This window comes from Pithys albifrons, chromosome 2 (genome assembly GCF_047495875.1).
Source record: "Pithys albifrons albifrons isolate INPA30051 chromosome 2, PitAlb_v1, whole genome shotgun sequence".
Classification (NCBI taxonomy): Eukaryota; Metazoa; Chordata; class Aves; order Passeriformes; family Thamnophilidae; genus Pithys; species Pithys albifrons.
The window spans coordinates 86,938,705-86,961,545 of record NC_092459.1 but is presented as its reverse complement, the minus strand read 5'-3'; the positions used below and the strand labels follow the sequence as shown (position 1 = coordinate 86,961,545).

General features: G+C 40.2%; 1 protein-coding gene across 7 annotated transcripts in view; it reads right to left on the bottom strand.

The window, feature by feature from the left end:
* DAAM2 (dishevelled associated activator of morphogenesis 2) overlaps window positions 1-22,841 on the bottom strand; it is a 215,156-nt gene that overhangs the window by 94,099 nt on the left and 98,216 nt on the right. For all 7 annotated transcript variants that reach the window (XM_071576849.1, XM_071576831.1, XM_071576823.1 and 4 more), the window contains one exon: window positions 11,925-12,014. In XM_071576849.1, the coding sequence (XP_071432950.1) occupies window positions 11,925-12,014 (90 nt within the window). The remainder of the gene's footprint in view (window positions 1-11,924; window positions 12,015-22,841) is intronic.

Here is a 22,841-nt window from a genome sequence, read left to right as displayed (position 1 = left end):
TCACTGCATTATGACACAGAGATATTTTACCTAACAGATTGTAGGGCATTTTTTTGTTTTGTTTTGGGTTTTTTTTCCTCTTCTTTGCTTCATTTAGCCTGAGGTCTGTCCTGCTGCAAGTAACTTGACAGACCCAATAATGACCTCTAAAGCTAATTAGTCACTAGCCTTTCAAACGAAGAATCAAAGGCTTCATATTATTATTCATATTACAAAATGCCTTAAAATGTCAAACTGTGGAACTCACCGTCAAAAAATGTAATAAAATTTAAAAGCATAAAAGTGAAAAGGATACTTTTATGAACAATGAGGGTTCCTTGGTAAAAATAATTTCCTAATACTGAGAGAAACCTCAAAGATATTGTAATGCTTAGCCTTGAGAAATTAAAATGGACTACAGTAATTTTTGAAACATGGTTGGCTCTACCATAGCTGAAAAACTTTCCAGCCAAGATAAATATATGCTTTGTTTTGAATTGCTTATGCCATCCCTCACTTTTTTTTTTTTTTGCTTCCCAAGCACCCATAGATACAAAATCTCCAGAAGCTGTGCATTATTTGCACATGATGTATCATTTCCAACCTCCTCTAACACTCAAAACCTCTTCAAATTAATTATTTCTACTTGGTATCATTCTAATGGAGAAGAAGGCCATGTTTTTATTTCTTATTCTCCAGAAAACATGTGGGATCATACACACACACACAGATATAGAAAATAGATTGGAATGCCATAACTGGCAGGCAGAAAGGTTGTTGGTGCAGTGTTATGAGCTGAAGATAAGAATTAATGTTTTCTGAAATCTCAGAAGTCTCAACCACTGATTTTAATGTATAACTGTAGTATTTAAACAAAGAATAAGTTTTATAATAAGTATGTCTGGCACAAGACTTACAATAGATTACTGATTGAGTGTCCCATTTTAAGGAACTTTATATTTTAGTAGAATTGCATAGTACAGTTTTAGTTTTAAGAACCTGTCTTCTCTTGGCTTTTTATCATTTTCCTCAATAGAGAGAGATGCAAACTTGCTGCCAGCACTGACTGCAGCAGCCTCTTCTTACATTTATGGATCATACAAATCTGCTTGTCCCTCTTCAAATATATTTAGCCCTGCTACAGGATGGAAATCACACCATCACCGGGCAATAATTTAGGGGTACAATGTGTGCAGTGACCAAGATGATAGCTTGTCCCTATATTTACAGAACTACTTAATTGAACAGCTGAGGTCACACTGAATTAAGCAGTAATTTCAGCCTTCAGGACAAAGCTTATTTGCCAAAGTGAAGTCTACCAATATTGCACATTGTTCCTCTGATGAATGTTTAACCTTTGTCAGAAGTTGGTTTCTTGTTGGGTAAGTTCTCCTGACACTGTATAAAAATTATTCTGTCCTGTTAACTGAAGTCCATACTCATGTTTAATACCTTTTACGTGCTCTACTTTTTCACAAGTCCCAAATCAACCAACTGACATTTTGCAGTTGATAGGTGTATAATCTAAATAATAAGCTGCCAAATAAGGGAATCCATGAATTTTCTGCACTTCCAATGGACAAGTTCTCAGAAGCCTATCTTTCCTCAGCCCACTCTGTATACTTCTGTTGAAGGTGAAGGGAAATACTATGGAGGATCCTACCAGTCAGAAGATTGATTCATGATCATTCTACTCAGGAGGTTTTCAGGAGAAGACAAAATGTTTCTCATGGACATGGCCTGCTCTCTGGGTGTGTGGCTGTGGACTTACTGTACTCCTGAACCACAGCTCTGTTCCCTCAAACCTGCAGCAAGCTTAAAGTGAGGGTCAAGGTTCTGCATAATTCCTGTGGCAGGTGAAACCAACAATCTGTCACTATTCCAACAAATCCTAAGCAGCAGCAGCCAGACACATTCTTGTTTCACTAACATCCAAGCTCTTGCATTGTTCCTACTGCTTTTTACCCTATCTTATATGTAAGTACTGGGTATACATCTCCATGCTAGCATTAACCCTGTTCAGCTTACAGTCAATATGCTGTGGATACAGCAGGGACAGAAATGGACTTTTTCCTTACCCATCCAGCTTACCTTGTCCCCTTTCCAACATCACTGTTTCCAACTGTATCCCTACCACATTAGAATGTTGTCATTTTGACTGTCTCCTTCCTTACTTCCTTTCCTCCTCCTCCTGGCATTCTTTAGGCAATGTGAAAAGCCACAGAAGGGCCCAGAATGTGTAACTGAGCCTCCTGTCTTCCATATGCCTGCACTGCGAGTTTATCTTTTTTTCCTACTGTTTATCTCCAGCAAGCAATCACTTACAAACTTTTGTAAATAAAATGAAGTCACCTACCATTCACGGCAAACACACTGCATGTTGCTTGGTGATGGGAATGAAATGTAATTAACTGTGCTTGAATACACACGGAACTACCTAGGACACATCCACCTAGAGCCAGCAGAGATATTGAGGGCAAGTCCTTCTGGGAGCATGTAGAGAATTTGTTAATACCAAACTCTAAAAGATTTCTCTTCACTGTTCATAATCTGTACACTGTCTGTTTTTCCAGTGTCACTGATGCTTGCTTTAGTTCACTTCTAATCTGGCCTCTTTACTAAGCATGATGATAGTTACATGGGCAGAGCAGCCATATATTTTCCATTTTTCTTCATCATTTAAACCCATCACTATTGAAAAAAACCAGCAAAGTTAGGAGTTGTTGGACAGGTGAACAAAGGAAATAAATAGTCTGACAGGCCCATGGGTTTTAAGCTGCTAGACCAGTATTTGAGCATATCACTCAGTTCCTTGTCTACCTCTGCCCATTCCATAAATGCACGTAAAAGTGTTTCTCTGAGCCTTCATCTTCCTCACCTATTACACCTGCAAAATGTTTGGGATGCCAGGTGCCTTTCAACAGATGACTGAATATCATGGAAGCCAATGTGATTTTCATCTCAATTAAGGTGCATAGCTGAAACTGTCACATCTGACTGCAATCAAAGCTAAACACCTCTCCAGATCTGTAGAAGGAATTTCTTTCTTTCTCTTCATGACTGTCACTATATCCTGGCAACAATTCTTTACTGTGCCCATTTCTTAACTTTTCACCATAAAGAAAGGAATTCAGCAACTCTTCCTGCCCAGTATTTGCCGGCTATTTTAAGGGTGGTGGACACTCAGTGAAAGTCAGAATACAGAGAAGAGTAAGCCCTAGTCAGTATCAAACTTGCTTCTCATATACCAGAAAAACATGTTGTTACTTATATAGTCTTTGCTCCTGCTTATCCACTGGAGACTAATTTGAATGATGGGAACTGCATTGTATGGAATATATATTATTGATTTTGCATACCATCAACAGGACTGACTCATATTTGGACTGTGAAGACCTAGAACCTTTGCAAAGAGGACAGACAGCACATAATCCAGTGGCAGCATTTACAAGTATTTCCCATACAGCAGAATGGGATGGCTCACCATTATTTTTGTTCTTCAGTACAGCAAATTAGGATGACAGCTGGATAAATGTTTTCTTTTTATTGCTCCCCTCCCCCTTTTTTTCCCTTTTTTAAAATTTTTTCCATGGTAGGTTCAGATCTGCTCCCACTGAACTCTCCCGAACTCCCACAGAATGCAAGCCAAAACACAGCATTAGGCATGATGATGAAAATTTTCCAACTATTACTGTATAAACTCTGTTACAGGCTATTTTGGACCTATTTTGATACATGTTAAGTTCTAACTTCAACTGAAGCACTAGTGGCTCTGCCGAAAAATGCAAACTGCAAAATGGACATACAAATTCTTCATACTCAGAACATCTATAGTAGATAACATGGCAAGTTTCAGCATTTATGACTTCAGCAGTTTGAACTAATGAGCTGGAAGACACTTTCTAAGCAACAACTAATCTTTCTTCTTGGAGAGAGAGAGAGAGGAGTGGAAGGAAGAAACTAAAAATATTTCATGCTGTTCCCATGGGGGGGGGGCAGGGAAGAAAATACTTTTCAATCATACATAAATAAATATATAATTTCAAGACCCTGATCCAAGGTAACCTCTTAGACCAGGATAAATAAATGAGTCTGTAACCGTTAGGGTTGTAACATGTAAAACATAAACCAAGTAAAGCGGTCAATTTGGAAAAACTTCTTATCTCCTGTTATGTCTGTTGCATTGTGGTCTTTTAGGTATGATTCCAAACTGTAATACTGGTATATCATCTGAATTGTGCATGCATTTTAGCCTCTTTGACACTAAATTCATACTTTAAACCATTTTAAGTGTGACTTGAAGAAAAAAAAATTAAGTGGAATCTCTCACCAGTAGGCTTGTTCAAGTAATCATTTTGGGGTACTTGCTATAGAAGGGAAAACATCAAGGAAAAAACATGAAGAAACAAATATAACAACATGATAAATCATAAAAAAAGGCAATGATTCTTTCAAGTATGCTGACCTACATAAGAAATAATAAGGCAACATCAACAAATTCATACTTATATGAGATGAGAAAAAAAGCCTAAATTGATTATATGGAACTACAAAAGGATGACATGGCATCTTACATGAATCTTAAGTTTTATTCTCCCAGTGAGAACACATTCTCTGCAATAAATGATGAAGAAGGATACGTATATCTATTTAGGCTTTATTTTACAGTGTATTAATGATGTTACCCAAATTTGGGAGCCATTGCCTCAGCCTATGAAACACATTAACAGGTCCCATCAATCAAACTGCTTTTTCATACTGAAAAGATCCAAGTACACCACTAAACAGGAAATGCGTGTATTTGCTGCATTAGTGACAGTCTTGCTGCATTTTAATGTTTTCCACTATGTCCTGTGTTTGACATAGGGCAGTTTTTGAATTTACCCTAAAGCCTACCTGCATTTATAACAAAGTAATTTCTGAAGCCATGTGCCTGTCTTCCATACCTAGACTAAAGATACTGAAATGACCCAATGTCAGCATCAAGCTAACAAATCATCCCAAACATCTGAGCATGAAGTCATTCTGCTAAGAGAAAAAGGAACAGATGCTGGTGGGAAAAAAGTAAGTTAACTCCAGAATTGCTGGCATTTTCCAAATATCCAGCTAAAAGAATGCCGTGATTTGCAAAGGGCAACATCCTCCCACTGTGACTTAGCAGTGTTATGAGATTTCCAGTGAGCCCTGGGCTAACTGAAAGCAAGTCTATTTTCAGATATTTCATTGGGAAATTCCACATTTCAGACTGTTTCACTAGCAGACTCCTGAGCTAAGGAAGTCATGCAGTCTTTCAGACAAAAGGCAACCCTGGATCCCAGGCACTGGGAGGGAACCAAGTAACATCTGCCACAGCTTATTTCAAGGAGTTGGTCTCACAGCAATAGTACAGGACAGTATACAGAAGGGTGCATAGCACCTTAGTGTTGCCCCCTTTCTTTACAGGAGCATCCAGCTGCTTTCCTAGTTTGATTTATGGTTAGCTCAGGGAAACAATTTAGGATGGAAAGGACCACTGGAAGAAGGGGCCTTCTCAGACCTAATTTCAGAGTCAGATCAGGTTTTACAGGTCATTGCTGAAGTTTGAATACTAGGTTAAATTAAAATGTTGACTGAAGAGCTGGACTTCTGTCACAAACTTCTAAAGTATAGGTAGGAAGAGAAACAACTTTCTGATGCACCAAAGACTTCAGATAAAGTCAAATTCTCCATCCCCAATGTGGCTTTGCTGGCCTTTGCCCTGTGGTCATCCGACATACTCATTGTTTAGCCAGCAACACACTTACACTAGGTACTCAGCTTTTACTTTCAGGCTGTCACATGTGTTGTGAGGGTTGCTGTGTGTTTTCCAGACTTCACAGTGAAGAGGGAGAAGCACCCACCTCCATATCCAACCACACTCCCCCTCAACACTTCATGCAAAAGCTAGGAGAAAAACTTCCATGAAGTCACATCCAAACCTCATAAAAGTAGGATGCCTTACAAATGGCTTCTCAAAGATTGCAGCAAACCATCTTGTGTGTTCCCATCTACTGCTCCCCAATACCGCATATGAAATAACAGCTCTAAAGAAGGGAACTTATAAGGGATACATTAAATGCTCCTTAAAGCTATAACACCATAACCAAAACAGTTTAATATTCCAAATCAATAACAGACTCTAAGAGTATTTCAAAGAGGAAAAAATACTGCAAGAAGATAGACTTGAAAACAATACAACTTCAAACCACCCACTTCATTTATTATGAGACAACCACGTGCTTGGCACTCTTCATACAGAAAGGATGAACCCCAAAGGGCTTTCATAGTTCGAATCAGACAATACAAAACCAAAAACCCACACTCAGACAATACAATAGTATGATCTTCATCTGGCATATTGTAGCACTAAATGAGACCAGATGAAGATCCATCTTCTCTCTTCTTTAGGGAATATCTATCTTCCGCTGAATTTCTCAGAACTGGCTGAATGGCAGATCCCAGAGGGTCCTAATCAGTGGCACAGGATCTAGTTGGAGGTCTGTCACCAGTGGTGCCCCCCAAGGTTCAATACTGGACCCAATATTGTTTAACTCATTCATTGATTATTTGGAGGAAGGGGCAGAGGTCTTCTTGGCAAGTTCACCAACAATAGAAAGCTGGGAGGAGTGGCCAATCCCCCAGAGGGCTGTGCAGCCCTTCAGAGGCATCTGGACAGGTTCAAGAGATGGATAGAGAAGAACAGACTGAAATTCAGCAAGGGAAAATGCAGGGTTCCTGCACCTGGGGGAGAATAACCCCCTGTCCCAGTACAGGTTTGAGGCTGAGCTGCTGCAAAGCAGCTCTGCTGAGAAGGACCTCTGGGTCTGGATGGACAACAAGCTGTCCATGAGCAGCAGTGTACTCGTGTGACCAAGAAGGCCAATGGGATCCTGGAGTGTACCAGGAACAGCACTGCCAGCAGGCTGAGAGGTGATTCTGCCCCTCTACTCAGCTGGGGTGAGGCTACATCGGGAATGCTGCATCCCGTTCTGGGTTCCTCAGAACAAGACAGACATGGAGCTCCTGAAGTGTGTCCAGTGCAGGGCTACAAAGATGATTAGAAGACTGGAACACCTCTCTTACAATGACAAGCTGAGGGAGTTGGGGCTATTTAGTCTGGAGAAAAGATGGCAGAGAGGGGACCTCATCAGCGTCTGTAAGTATCTGAAGGGAGTGTTCCAAGAGGATGGAGTCAGGCTCTTCTCAGTGGGGTTAAACAATTGGTCAAGAGGTAACAGGCAGAAACTGATGCACAGGAAGTTACACCTGAATACAAGGAAGAACTTCATTACTGTACAGGTGACTGTGCACTGGAACACATTGCCCAGAGAGGTTGTGGAGTCTCCCTCAAGAGATATTCAGGAATGATCTGAACACAATCTAGGAAGACCCTGCTTGAGTCGGGAGTCTGCAGCAGATACACCCAATGGCAGTTCCTTACTAATTCTGTGGTTCTGAGAGCTCCATGTCTATCCGTACTTTAAAGAAGGAACCTGAAGAAATGAGCTCCTATCCAAACACAGTATTTGTAATGCAGTCTCCTGCTCTTAAAACCTCCATATGAAGCCTGAAACAGAAAGAAAATACCTCAGGGTTTGGAACAAAGACTCTGCCAGTTCATTTTAGCTTGGAAATAACTGTTTCTTCATCTTAATTAATATGAAACTACACTTTATGTTTCAAAAACACAGATACATAGCAGCCCTAGAACAAACTTTTTTGCTTAGAACAAATTTTGCTTAGAGATCTGCAAGAGCCTGAAGGCAGGCATGGGCATGGGAGTGGAGAACAAAAGTATCTTACTCTATACCCAGCTGCACAAAATCAAGTTATCCTTTTTATGGTGACATTTTGCTGACAATGCAAACCTCAAGGGCAAAAGAGAGACTCTTAAAGAGAAACTCTCAAAGAAAGAAAAAAACCAAAACCAAGCATTATCTTCAGTAATGTTAGATAGCCAGCTTGGGACCAAAGTGGGAGTTTGTGAAAATGAGCTGCAAATGGTATAAAAACACACGGTAGCAAAACTACTGAAAGTTAAAGTCTGACTAATACTAGGATTCTTCAAAGTATTCTGAAGCCTGTGAGGATGGAGCCCTCATTTTTGGAAAAGGGAACTGAATACAAGGTGATGCTGTTCCTTTATGGGAGAGACATAAATCTTCTCTAGAAGGGCATCTGTGGCACTCTCCACCTGGATTGTGGCCCCAGTGGTTTCGGCACTGACCTGTGAGCTCAGTCCAAAGGACTTGGACTCCTTGTGTGTGTATGTATGTATGTGAAATGTACAAAAGTGCCTTCTACTCCATCCTTCCTACTCCTTGCAGTGAGCTCACCACAGAAGATCCATAAGGGCAGTAAAGAAAAAGAATGAACAGTGCTTGAACTGAAAGTACACTCAGACCTTTAAGACTGTATCTTAAAAAAGAAAAAAATGGACAGTAAAAAGGGAAAAGGAAAAAAGAAGGGAGAAAGGTGAAAAGGAATGTTGTATGCAGCTAAGGCATGTGTTAACAGTGAAGGGAAAAGGTGCAAGAGGATGCATGGCTAGGACATTTCCAAAATGTTTCCTAACTTTGCCACACTTTCATCCAGGTAGAGAGAAATCCATTTATATATAAACATAACAATGACAAGTCCTTTGTAATTATACAGCAATTTAAATCAAAGACTTTTGGAACCAAGGAATATCATGATGCCTACTTTCAAATTCAGTATACTACTTTTTTATTCATCAGGTGAATGAAAAATATAATTGATAGATATTTTAAAAAATAATTGCAGGGGGTGGAATCATAAGGAAATTAATTTCTTTTCTGCCTATTGGCTGTTACAGGTAAATTTTCCTCAGAATTTTTGTATCCTTTTTTTGCAACTGTGGAGAAGCCTTTCTCTAGATGTCTTTCCCATAATAGACAAAGTAGAATAAATTTAAGGAATGGAAGCATGCACTCTTTTTCAGATGCTATAAATGCCTAGTTCCGGAAAGTTTCAATGTGCTGCTTATTACTTCAGTACTTGAGTTTGAATAATCTCACTTCAGTAGACAAACCACGATCAACTCAAAGGAGCTGTTCTACAGTACAACTAAAATCACAAGAGTGCAAAATAACACTAAAATACCTAGGAGACTCAACACAGTTATTAGGATTGAGATTTTTGTTGGGTTTATTTGTTTGATTGAAAAGAAACTGTATGATACAGCTACTCTAGTTTGACTGCACTTTGGAAAGAGATTTGCTTCCAATCTTTTTCCTCAAAGAAAGACAGAAGTAAAGAAAACCAATAACTTGTTTAACTCTGCAAAATGTGTGTGTTTACTACTAAAATCTGCTCAACTGAAGACTTACAAATTAGTCTCTGGAGGCAGGGAAGGCCATAAAAAGAAAGCAACTTAACTTGCTTTCCAATTGCACTAAGTCTAACAGCTTGTAGGATTGTTCAGAAGGCAACAAGCTATTGCCTCATTCTTAGACACACAGACTGCATCCAAAGCACTGTGTGCTGAAGCAGTGTGATACCTGCATTTTCTACCCTTTTGGGGATCCCAATAGAAGCTCATTTATGAATAAAGTCATTGAGCTGACTTTTTCTCTCCATGTCATTATTTGATCAGTATTTAATGAGACTATGTACATTAGTGTCAGCTCCTGGTAAAAAGGCATCAAATAACTGGTTTTATAAACATTGACATTGGAAATTTGCAAATAAATACACCTGAAACCTTGATCTAGTGCTTGATCCTGCAAAACTTCTATCCGGTAGGAAATTTAGAGATAATTTTACAGGAAAGAATTACAGAAGTGGATTTATGTTTCATGTAAGTCTAAATTTCAGTTTATGGTGAGACATGAAGATTATTCTAAACAAAACCAGAATAAAGTACCTGAACTGAGGGAAGATATTATAATTGGTATTGTCTACATATGGCTTTATGTAGTACTTAATATCAAGGAAAGTTCATATTACAGAGGAAGAGGCAATCTAAAACATTCTCCCCGAATTCAGGCAACAGCTGTAGTACTGGTGTTTTGGGTAGAGGGTCAGTGGTGACGCAAATTAAGACAACTGCACTTCCCATTGTCCGTCCTATACTGATTAATGGCAAGGTAGAGAACAGTTGAGATTGAGAACACATGAACATTTTCCAACAAAGCAGCCTTTATTCCTTGAAAATTGCTATCCCACAAATGAGAGTGAAGCATTCACTATAGTTGGTAGCTGAAGCTCCTACAGCTTCAGATACGAACCCAGAATGGCCCAAAGTGACCAAAGCAAACATAAGTGTGTGATACTGTGTGAATGCTACTCTGTAGATATCACCCACAATCCTGAAATTTCAGTCTAGAACTGAACTTCCTTTGAGTTCTGAGGACTGTTGACTGGCAAGCTGTGCCCCCTGGCATACAACTTTCAATGCACAGACATACCTGTCATTGCTTCAGAAAGGCTTGGTATCAGAAACAGGTGGAATGAGGTTTTTTTAATAACAGTGACTTTCTGCTAACATATTGGAATCAGGTGCCATAGAAGATTACATGTAAAGTCTATCTGCCAAGATAAATGTGTGACTACAACAATGACTGATCTTCACTTTTGCAAGTGATACTTGTTTATTTAAGGCAGACCACTAATGTCATCACCTTTAGAGGAATCAGGAAGCTCTGACTTTCCTTTATTTTTAGGTAGAAAAGGCACCTGAGATTAATGATTGTGAACAGTTGCCTCAATCTGCACTTCTTGACCTTCTAGTTCATAGTGTTTTCACTTGCCACAATACAAAGTAGAGAAGCCCACACTTCCCAAGAAATGCAAAGAACCCAATATCAGCTCTCTGTCTGCTAGTGTTCTGCCAAGTGAGAAATTGGACCTATTGTGGCTAAAATTAGATTACAAGTTCTTCAGGAAAAAGGCAGCTTTGCTTAAAAAGGAAGCCTGGAATAAGCTTATCTTTGTCACTGTGAAAAACTGATGATAGGTAGATTAGGTAGTAGGCTAGAGAGAGACGCCACAGCAGTCACCTGACTGCCTGTGGGGGAAATAATGAACAACATTGGACAGTTAAGGTTTCAAGTAATTGAAAGTATCTACAATATAATGAATAGGCATCTGGCAATGGTATCCCATTCCAGTTAGCACATCATTTTGGATAGCTGGAGTTCAGCTAACTGAGGTTGCACTATAAATGCACTGTATTTTCCAGCTTCTTTAACGCTGGAGGTCTTTAAGATTCTTATATCAAATCCATTGCTTTAAAAAGAGGGGGGAAAACCCCAAAATAACAACAAAACCCTCAATGTAATGAGTGAATCCAACCAACATATAAAATACATTAAGCCACAAATCTTCCTTCCAAGGCAGACTGGTCTGTGAGACAGAATGTGGGATTCTCTGACATCTAAACATAGATCCTCTCCCACCAGAGCTTAAAAATCCAGCTGAGCTGGCCAGCAGAAATGTAAGGCAGACATTAATCATAGCAGCCTGCACCTTCCCTCCACTTGTAATCTCCGTGAACCAGCAGGAAAAAAAAATGAGGAGAGCACTAAAGACAACTGAGCCTAGGCTGCTCTTACGCATTTCCTGAGTTATTGCTAGCTTAGAGGTGCTAATTAATTGATTTCTACTAACTTCCCTCTATGAAGTCAAAAAACAACCAATCAAACAAAAACTAAATGCAAAACATTCACCTGACTGGTCTGGTTTTCTTTAATTACATGGGAAGAAACCTTGTTGCCCCCATCCAAAGTTAAAAAGGTCAGCAAACACAGCCTCAGAAGGACCATGAGCAGGATTTTAATCTCTACATCACTTAATCGTGTTCTTGAGTAAACAGTACATAAACACATAACTCAGATCAAGATGCAATTATGGACATGCACACAGAATTTACTGGTGAGTTACTCTGATCAGGACAACAGTAGTACCTTCTTTTTGCTGCAGTAAATCTGCCATTTCTTCTCTGGAGGGAGTGCAAACATAGCCTCTCTGTTCTTGTCTGTGAGATCCAATTCATCCTGGAGATTGTGAAAAAGAAAGGAAAAAAAAACAGTCAACAGCGGCATTGGTAACTTCTAATAGGTTGAGAGGATTCTGGACCAGGCATGCTGACTAGCCTTCAATAAAGAGGAGTTAGTGACTCCCAAAGATTCCAAAGATTATTGGTTTCATAATTTTTTCCTTGCTACTTTGAGTTCTCCCTGTCTGAGCAGGAGAGGCAGCCAGAACAACTCCCATTTCAAACTTACATTACTAATGATCAGTAATGGATGAGAAAGATCGCATGAAGGGCATGAAGTGAGAAACTCAAAGTACTGGATTATGTGACACAGATATTATTTATGACACTTAGGGAAAGGATAAAAATTTGATACACCTTTTTCCTGGCTGGCAGTACCAATTTGATCTTTAATAGAAGGAAAACATTTAAATTACTCTATCTTTTAAGCACAGGTCATGAGACAGTTGTCTAGTGGCAGTTATGACATAAGCAATCTACAGGTTGAAAGTTTTTCCAGATGTTTGTCCTCTCAACCACATAGTCCCTATCAAATGACAACTGGCATTTCAACCTAAAGGACTTATCTCCCCACAATGTCACATCAGGTTGATCAGACCAGCAAATTCAGTCTCTGTTAAGAAAAGCAAGTTGAGTAGAACATAACCTCTTAGAGCTGAGCCAACCTCTCATTATTAAAAATAAGGATAGTGCTGCAACCTCGAACTGACTCCCAACTCTGTCAGGAGTAGCCTTTGGATACAACACCAAATTCCGCAGCTTCAGTTTCTCCTCTGTAAAAGGTGGATAAAAATAGACTCTATTCCTATAACACATGTCTCTAAAACCATCAAAGCAGAGATGGCTACTTCCTCTATGTTTATTCAGCACTGATCAGAACAGGGCTCCAATCACAGCTGCCAGTTTCAGGTGCTTATAATGGAATTAAACAAAAAAGACTGGTGTTCAGAGCAAGCAGATTGCACGAGTAGGGACAGACAAAGATGTCTAAATGAGAGTTTCATCAATATAAAGAAAATCTTCCAATAATCGTCTAATGATATTTCAATGAATCAATTTTGGCAGGATTTTGTTGGGGTTTTCCCCCCTATATATTTGAAATGTTTGGAGAAGGAAGTGTCCAAGGGTCCAATATAAAGATGACACTACAGCACAAAAACACTGCACATGCAGATTCTGGCACCCACACTAACCTTGTCCAAGCAGAGACAATACCTCTTTAACTCAGCCCAACAATGGCTTATTTGGAAAGTGTTCAGGGCTGGGAAACTTGTGAAAACAGTGAGCAAAATTGCACACTGAGCCTGGTAGCGGCTGCTGACAGATTTAAAAGCCCATAGAGATTTGAGCTGCAAAAAGGTACAAAAGAAATGCAAACAGTAACAAGGCTAGGTCAGTGCCAGCAGCCCAAGGTAGAAGAAGCTGGAGGATTATTTTAAACAAGAAAAAGTTTAAAGGGAAAAAAAAATAGCTGTGCAAAAAGAGTGCAAACCATGTGGAAATGTTTAGGGTGAGTTTCCAAACAAGGGTGCAGCCAAGCAAGGCAAGAAGTTTTATCCCTGCTATACACAATTAGCAAGCTCAGGCCAGGATCGCATTCTTGGGGGGAGAGGGAAACGACATGTAAGACCTTAAGTGAAGGAATGCTGTTGGAGGTCAAGCATGTGGGAGGGAAAGGAGGGGCAGATAGGGAATCAGAAATGCCAGGTTTAGAAGAAGCACCGAAGAGGCCAGAATACACATCTGAAATGAGCTAGATGAGCTCAGTGTTATGGGTTTAGCCAAGTAGGCCAAAAAAATTAGGCTTTAAAGTTCAGATTAGGCCTGAAATTGTCAGCTGACTTGAGCTGGGCTGAGCTAGCTAACAGCTGACTTCTTCCAGCCAATAATACTGTATTCCATACCATACTACATCATCTCAAAGGGTGTAAAATCCAGTGTGTGGGAGTGGCTTAGTTAGTTCCATCATGGCTGCACTAAGAGGAGGACATCTAGCAGCTCCTCTACTATGCTAGGCCCTGCTCCTGTTGCCTGTGCTTGCATTTTGTTTGCATTCAGGGAAGTAGAAATATTTTGTTGTTATACTTTCTCTTTCTTGCTGAGTGTCTTTTGGAGTGCTTATGAATTTAGAGTAATGGGCTTTGTATTAATTGGGGAGTGGGAAGTTATTCCTTGTTATATATATGTAACTTGTGTAAGTGTGTGTTATATTGTAGTTTCCTCTTAATATTCTCTTCTCTGTATAAATACATGTAGTTAGTTTCAGCATAAACCTGGTTTCAAGGGTTTTTCTTTTCTCTCTTCTTTTTCCCTTGGCTGGTTGGGGGGAGGAGGAACCCTTTCACTCTGTCCTGGACAGTTGGCATTTTGCCAGCTCAACCCAGGACACTCAGCTAAATATTTTTTTAAAATTATGATTATTTGATTGAACTGCTTAAACTGCCTAAAGATCTAAGCTTTAGAAGCAATCACACTAGCTCAGGTAACATAGTAACAGGGAAACTGCTTAGGGTTTGCAGGCAAAAATGGATTACCATGGGCAGACCCAAACACACCTGAACCAGAAAATAGCACATGGAGGACCCTCACACTTAATTTTGTAAGTTAGTGTTTGTCTTTGGCAGGAGTTAAAATGCTGCATTCTAAGACCCAGGTCAGATGGACAGGTAGCAAGCATGAATATCCAGCAGGGAAAGAAACTTCTCCAAAAGGCAACACAGCAGTCAAGCTCTTCATCTCCTTTTCCTGATGTGCTCCTTCATTGAGAGGAAGAAAGGAGTGGGAAGAACTGAAGAGGCCTACATGCCCCCATCTACCATCAATCAAATCCTACTCTATAAATAAATGCAAGAAATCCCTGCAAAATACAGGAGATATGAACCTTTCTTTTAGAACCCTCCAAATCATCTTACTTCTCCCATCCCTATTCTCTTTCTATAAAAAATGAGCAAATGACCACTGTGACTGCACAGGAAAACCCTGGATATAGCTAAGAAAGACCTTGGATTGGGCAGACCATTCTTCTGTTCTGACTCAGGATCCTAACAGACAGTACGTAAGGAAACTTGCATTGGAGGGAAGCAGGAGGAACAACAGAAAGAATAAATTTCAGAAGGGTAAATTGGTTCTTGAACAGGTCATTCTGACCCAACAAAAGGCAGATCTGTCAGTATATAGAGATGCAGACCCTAGAGTTAGTTCAGTGACAGCAAGTAGCTATTGAATGAGAAAGGAATTGCCAAGTTTGGCAGGAAAGGCGAAGAACTACAGACTCTGAATGCAGTCATCAGGACTGAGGTTGGAGCCAGACTAGGGAAACCAATGTGACCAAATGCCCAGGGTGCAAATGTAAAGGGCAAGAAAAAAGGATCGGACAGAACAAAGCAGGGAAAACTCCCTCCTCCATCACCTGTGCCAGTTTCACCACAGAAATATAGTGACTTCTTGTCTTATACCTTGGACAGGTGGCTCAGCTCCAGCAATTCATGCCAGTGTGACCCTGCACAATGGAGCTCAGCCTCCTGACTCTTAAAAATACTCAAAATTTCAAGTGGTCTCATTTAACAGAGATTTTAAAAATATTTACCAGGCTGGGCTGAGGGAGATGTAAATTATCCTCCATTAATATTCCTTGCATTTCTCTCCTTTACCTATTTTCTAATTTATTTTATTTACTGAGAGTTAATTCAGTTAATTTCACTTTCATGTGGGCAATTTTTTTACTTGCACAGTTTGAATTTCAATGATTAAACATTTAAAATGTACTGGAGCTGGATTTGACATTCAAATGCTTCCAGCCCAGTTCTTAGGCCAAAAGGGAAGATGGCCTTCATTCAAAATGGCTGCAACCCAAGGAAATAAGAGTCAGAGAGCAAGAAAGGGAACAAGAAGGAGGAGTGAGTAGGAAACATAAACCCAGTATTTTGCAGGATTTAAAACCACATTATGTCCCTTGTTTTTGGAAACGTTTATCAAAGCATAAAAGCTGGATTTGATGCTGGGCAGCCATCAGCTCAATAATGATATCACTCAAAGCTTCAGAAAACCTGAACAGAAAGGCATTTCTTATCTAGACTAGGCAGTACTTTTCTTAGTGACAAGAAATTAAATTAATAAAGAGAAAAAGTAAGAATTTGGGGATGTAGAAGAGTGGTTCACTTGGAGAGAGATGCACTAAAGGAGAACCTTTAACATCTACCAACATGTCTGGCTCTCTAAAGGAGTAATCTCAAGGCTATAAGTACAGAGAGAATCCTGGCTTCTGGTCTCCAGCATCACTTGATTTAAAATCAGTGTGCTGGAGACCAATATTCCCAATTTGGATATTTGGACACTCATGGAAGGAGATTTCCCCAACTGCAGTTCCTCAGACTACTTATCCCAGGTCCACCCACTCCTGGTCTTACTGGTCACTAGGGAGTTTCACACTGACTTAAGGTTAGACTGCGACTCTTGTTTTGTAAAAGGCAAAACCCAACAAACTCAAACAACCAATGAACCAACATTAACAGGCTGGTGCGGTTGCTTTTTTGGGGTGGGGGTTTAGGGTTTTTTGGTTGGTTGGTTGGTTGGTTGGTTTTGTTTCCATAAACTTATAATAAATCATGCATAGCATTTCCAGCATTATGAAACATGGATTATGATGCGCTATGCTTGCTGTAGGAATAACTTGGTTAATAGGGGCACAATAAATATGTTGCCAGAAAGGATTTTGATTATTTTCTTATGTTTAGTTGTATAACCATCATTTCATTACTTTCTTATCATTTCAGAGAATTGAGTTACAGAGAGTTGAGTTACACTTCTAATTTTTACCTGTAGGTCACAGTCTATCTTACAATGCTCTTGAAAACACATCTTTTCTATAAACATCCACCCCAGGCCTGTGTTTCACATTTAATGGCTTTTCTTATGGCTGAGAGATGTTAATGACATACAAATGTATATTCAAATTATTTTTTTAAAGTTTATTTCTGCATACAAACATAGTCAGGCAATTATTAAAGAATTATTAAAAAATGAAATCCTTTTACCATTCTCAAATGGAAAGGCTTTGACATGAAATCAATCTTTATTTTACACCACAGAATTCAATACTGAGACATAATACATAGACATATAGGTTTCAACACTTCTCCTGCTTGGAGGGGCCTATTTTGGCTATCTGACTACAGCTCCATTTGCACTGATTGGTTCTTTAACAGTGATAGGTACTCAAGCAAAAGGACAGTCAGGTCTTGGTATTAATAGTCTCCGTAGGAACCAAATCTTCAGATGGCACAAACTGGCAATGCTCTCCAGGAAGTTTAAACTCTACTCTCCCTTGTTAATCTCAAAATGGAAACCTAAGAACTTCCAGAACAGGTGAGAGCAGCAGTTATCTTACCTGTGACAAGCACCAAAAGTTCTAGAGGGCTGTACAAAGCCCTACCAAAGTACAAAACCACAGAACAAACTCTAAAGATGGTCAAACACTTCTAAATTCCCTGCCTCAAAAAACTGGCTGATTCTGTGATACAGCTGAGTTAGTGTCCCTTTCAAGATGGCAATAACAATGGTATTTGCAAATACTTTTTTTGCAGCTGTGAAGTTTTCTTTTGTTCCATCAAACTAGCATTATCCTTAATGACTCTTCGTGAGTCATCCAGTAGGGAGAACTGAGAAAGTAGGAATTATACACTGCTGCACTTAGACACTTTAGACAAAGCTCCAAATTTGAACAGTTTTTATTTCAATAACTTGCTTGTATACTCACCTCAAAAATTTAGGTTCCAAGGGTACATTCATTTTTATGTTATACCTTGCATTGTATGAATTTTAGTTAAATGCACCACTCTTACCTTGCTTCCTGTTCATACTTCCATTCCTTCTTTTTTCCCTTTCTCTTGCACACACCTACTGTTCCTTTTTCTCCTCACTATGCTTTTTCTCATTCCTCTTGACCCTTTACACCTGTCATATACAAATGCATTCTCCCTCATCTACCTCATCGATCATTCTCTCTCAGTCTCTTAACAGCATTGAATCCAGCCAAGCTACAAAATTAAGTATAATACACTGCTGCCAGTATAGTAATTCCCTGTAAAGTATGATACCTGTTGCTTCAGGGTCCCCCAGGTGATTTATACAGATGTCTGTCACCATGTCCCCAAAAAGACCACATTCCAGTTCCACTGATGCTCCCAAGTTGCATAGCACAGCTGACAGCCTTATGCTCTGGATAAATTTATTTAAATCTTGTACAAGTAAAGAGTGACTATGACACACCATGGGGTCCCATCCAGCATCCACTGGCAGGCCCCAGGGAAGGTTCATGTTCATGTGTAATCACTTAGAGGGAATAGTTAATGGTGGGTTAATCAATGCTGAAGTACAACTCGAGCCAACTGACATACCTGGGACTTCACAGGAAAAGGAGACAGTGGAAAGAGATCAGTGAGGAGGTTGTCAGAAGCATACTACAAGCTTTTGCAACAGAAAATCTTATCCAGAGTAACTATTACAGCTTTAAGAAATTAACTGAGTAGAACCACGTTGCTAACACGTGGCTTATAATGCATGGAAACTACACTTTTACATTAACAGCAGCCCCAAGAACCTTTACATTTCAGTTCATGCCACCTATGCCAGGTTCTGTTACCAAATAACGAGCAGGTTAGTCTGGTGGCTCACATTCAAGTTTATCTCTGCCCACCAAGGAGGGAGGTCAGGGAAGAGCAGAGACACTCTTATCATAAGTGCAGAGGCAGTTGTCCAAAAAGCTGTTTCAGAGATAACTGTAGTGAATGAATAAAATAAAAAAAACCAAGAACAATCTTCTTCAAATCTCAGTCTTTTTGCAAAGAGGTCATGAATCCTTCAGATAGAAGAGATAAAGCTTCCCTATTTAATGACTGTGTCCACCTCCAGGGGACAGTATTGCATTGTTCCCCTACAATTTTCCATCCATTGCTTTGTTTATTCCAGCTTACCAGGCTGATATGTAATTGGCAGCCTGCTGGAAGCATGTGCATTTCCAATACTGAGGAAGTCGATGAGGCATTCTGAAAGACTGCCTCTCTTAATTGTCAGTGAATGAGATTCGTTAGACTGCATAAACTAGCTACACTCTTGTACAAATTGGAGCAATGAGCAGTGCAAAAGTCTTTAATCAGTCAACAGCACTACCACCCACAAAGCTAGCACACCTCCAGAGGAAGCACATTGGTTTAAAAATTTCCCCTTGGACACCTGATACCTGTGTAGAGACCACTGACAACCCATGGAGAAAAAGCAAAACAATCCCCACAACAAATCAGTCTGGCCCCTCAAGCTCTTTCATCTCATCCTAAGCCTTGGAATTAAAAGCAGCCTTAGTAAAGCACAGAGAAACAGCACAAAGTAAGAAGCACGAGAGTAACATTTTGATCAGTTTTATAATTTATAAGAATTAGGTGGATCACAGCAAAATGTCATTGAGTTTCCATGTATTTGGAAGTACACAGTATGTGTGTGTGCAGATATGTGTGCCATTTGCACCTTATGTACACAAGAACTATATTCACAAGACGTATCACACAACATCTGTCCATACCCACCATGTTTTATCCTTACATTTGTGTGTTATGAAACCACTGTGCACACATGAATTGCTAACACAGCCTGTTGGCATAGGAAGCACTGTTTACATTCCAGCTACTGCCACAGATATAACTGTAAAGCAGAGAGGAAGACAAACAAAAGGCTGTGATTCCCATTACACTCTTTTTTCCTCCTTGCTTTTTTGAAAAGTTGTGGCTATAAAACCCCTTCAGTTCTAGGGTCCTAAATCTCTTGATCCTCAGTCATAACAGTACAAGACAGAAAGCACCTGATGTTTACATATTGGAAAATGTGTTTTTCCTTTACCCTGCCAACACAGAAGTTACTCATTCTTAAGGCTTTGCAGCAGAGTAAGACTTTCATCCATCAAGGACACTGTTTTCTGGTAGAGAAATTTATCTCCCAGAAAGTCAACTAACAGGATCCCCTCTCACCCCTCACTATACTGCTTCCTTTTTCCCCTCCTTAATCATTGGTTAATTGCTTCCTTGTTTCCTGGAGAAGAGTTAAATCCTGTGCCTCTCTTACTCCTCAAAACTCTCTGTGATTTGACAGCACATGAGTGCACATAACCAGCAAGGCCTATCGTGGCAATCCCCTCTCACAGGCTACTAGAAACAGCATGTTCATCTTTCTGTCCTTCACAGGCAAACCACATGAATGAGACAACAATCTGCTGCACCAAAGAGAGTGAGGAAAATCACTACCTGTTTATGTAACAGTACACACAGATGCTTACAGAGAGAAAGAGATCAAGACTTAGACATTCATTCTCATATGGAGGGATACAATACAGGTAGAGCAAGAGGGAGATGCCATGGATATGCATGGGCATATAAGGACAATAATGCAAACAGCTGATATCACCGCTTTTCTGTTAAGGTGGGCTGCATGTCCATGTCAGTGAATTCAAATTAGCCCAGTGAGAGGGACAGAGATGAAGACTGAATAGTCAGGCTCACATCTAATCTAAATCCCTGCTGCTGCAATTTAAGCCTATTACTTCCGGCCCTATCAACCACTAACAGGGTGAGCAGATTTTTCCCTTCCTCTTGATAACAGTTTTTCAGCCTATTATAGGCTGTTCTAATGTCCCTTCTCATTTTTTTTTTCTGGAGGCTAAATAAACCCAGTTCTTTCAGTCTTTCTTAGAGGCCACGTCCAGCACTTCTGGCCTCTCCTCAAAGTACATCTCTCTTGAATTTCTCTGTTCAAAAGTGGAGACAGCATTCCAGTTGAGACCTTACCAATGCTAAGTGCAAAAATTACTTCATGCATCTTCCAGACTGCTGTTCTGGTTATATATTCCATGTAGTCAATGACTTCTTTTTTTTGTTTTCTAAATTAAAAGCCGCTAAACCTGGAATGACTTACGTTCACTTGTGATCCACTATAATCCTTAGTTTCTTCTCTGAAGAAGTGTACCTGGCTGCCTTCCATCCTGAATGACCAGACTTGCTATTAAAAAGAGTTTGAACTGTTCCCATTGAATCATATCCTTTTTCACATGATTTCTCCATCTTAGTATGGATATGTGCCTAGTGACACACTCTCTAGAGAGATGTGCTGTTTACTGAGAGCTCATGTTGAGGATATCACTGAGAGATTACCAAGCCTTGTAGAGTCCACTGACTATTACCCACTGTTGTTGTTTCATATGAGCACCAGTGATATGGTGAGCAGCAGTCTGAGGAGTCAAGAAAGATAGTTAATATATGAGGAACAATACATCTCAACAATTAGCATTTAGGCAAAGAAAAACAGGAGGCCTGCATGGATGGACAAAAATGTCCTGGACAAAATCAAACACAAAAAGGAGATCTACAAAAGGCAAACAAGGAAAATAAGTAGGTGATTGGTGACAACAAACATGGTTTCACTGAAGGCAAATCATGCCTGACTAATTTGGTGGCCTAAAATGATGAGGTTACAGTGCTAATGGATAAGGGAAGAGCAACTGACATAATCTACATGGACAAAGCATTTCACACTATCCTGCATGACATCCTTGACGCTCAATGGAGAGACATGGATTTGACAGATTGACCACATGATAGATAAGGCACACTCAGGATGGCCACACTCAAAGAGTTGTGGTCAATGGCTTGATGTCCAAGCAAACACAAGTGATGAGTGACATTCCTCAGGGGTCAGTACTGGGACCAGCACTGTTTAACATCTTTGTTGGAAACTGGGACAGCGGGATTGTAATGGTTTGACCCATGGCTTCCTCAGTAACCATTGTATCTAGGGAAGTTGCAAGTATTCCACACGTGTCTTCCACGTATCAGTGGGGGAGTGGTTTGGTTCTTTTTCCGGTCCTTGGCTGAGGAGCTGGAGGGAGGTGGTTGAAGTCTGGTCCCTCTGGTCCCTGGTGTTTCTCCTGTCCTGGGTGAGATTGTTTCATTCTTGTTCCCCTTCCTTGAGGTTTTTAATTGTGTTTCTTTTGATTCATTCGGTTTCTTTGAGTTGGGTTGGTGTCTTCCCTATTTTCCGGCTAATCAATCCCCTTTTCTCCCTTCCCCTCTCCCCTGGGGGGTGAGATCCTATGTATTGTGTATACAGTGTGGTTTGTAAATGTTAGTAAATATAATTTATTCTTTTTATTCAGTTCAGTTTCTTTAGAGTGTGTTTCTTTTCAGTTTTTTTTTTCTTTCCTTTGCTGGGAAAGTTCTAGGAGGGGGAAGGGGGGCCAGTCCAGGGTTGGCAACAGCTAGGCCAAACCTGCGACAGGGATCAAGGGCACCCTCAGCAAGTTTGCCAATGACACTAAGCTGTGTAGTGCAGTCAACATGCTGGAGGAGAAACATTGCCACCCAGAGGGACCTGGGCCAGCTCGGAAGGTGGGCCTGTATGAACCTCACAAAGTACAAGTCTAAGATCAATGTCCTGCACAAGGGTTGGGGCAAGCACAAACCCAGGTACAGGCTGAGTGGAGAACGGATTGAGATCAGTCCTCAGGAGAAGGACTTGGGGGTGTTGGTTGACAAGAAGCTCAACATGATTTTTCTATATGTGCCTGCAGTCCAGAAGGCAAGTCCAGAAGAGGACCATGAAAATTATCAGAGGCTGCAGCACCTCTCCTGTGAAGAAGGGCTGATACATTTGGGTTGCTCATCCTGGAGAAGAGAAGGCTCTAGGGAGACCTTATAACACCTTCCAGTACTGAAAGGGGACTACAGAAGAGCTGAAGAGGAATTTTTTACAAGGACATGAAGTAATATCATAAGGGGGAATGGCTTTA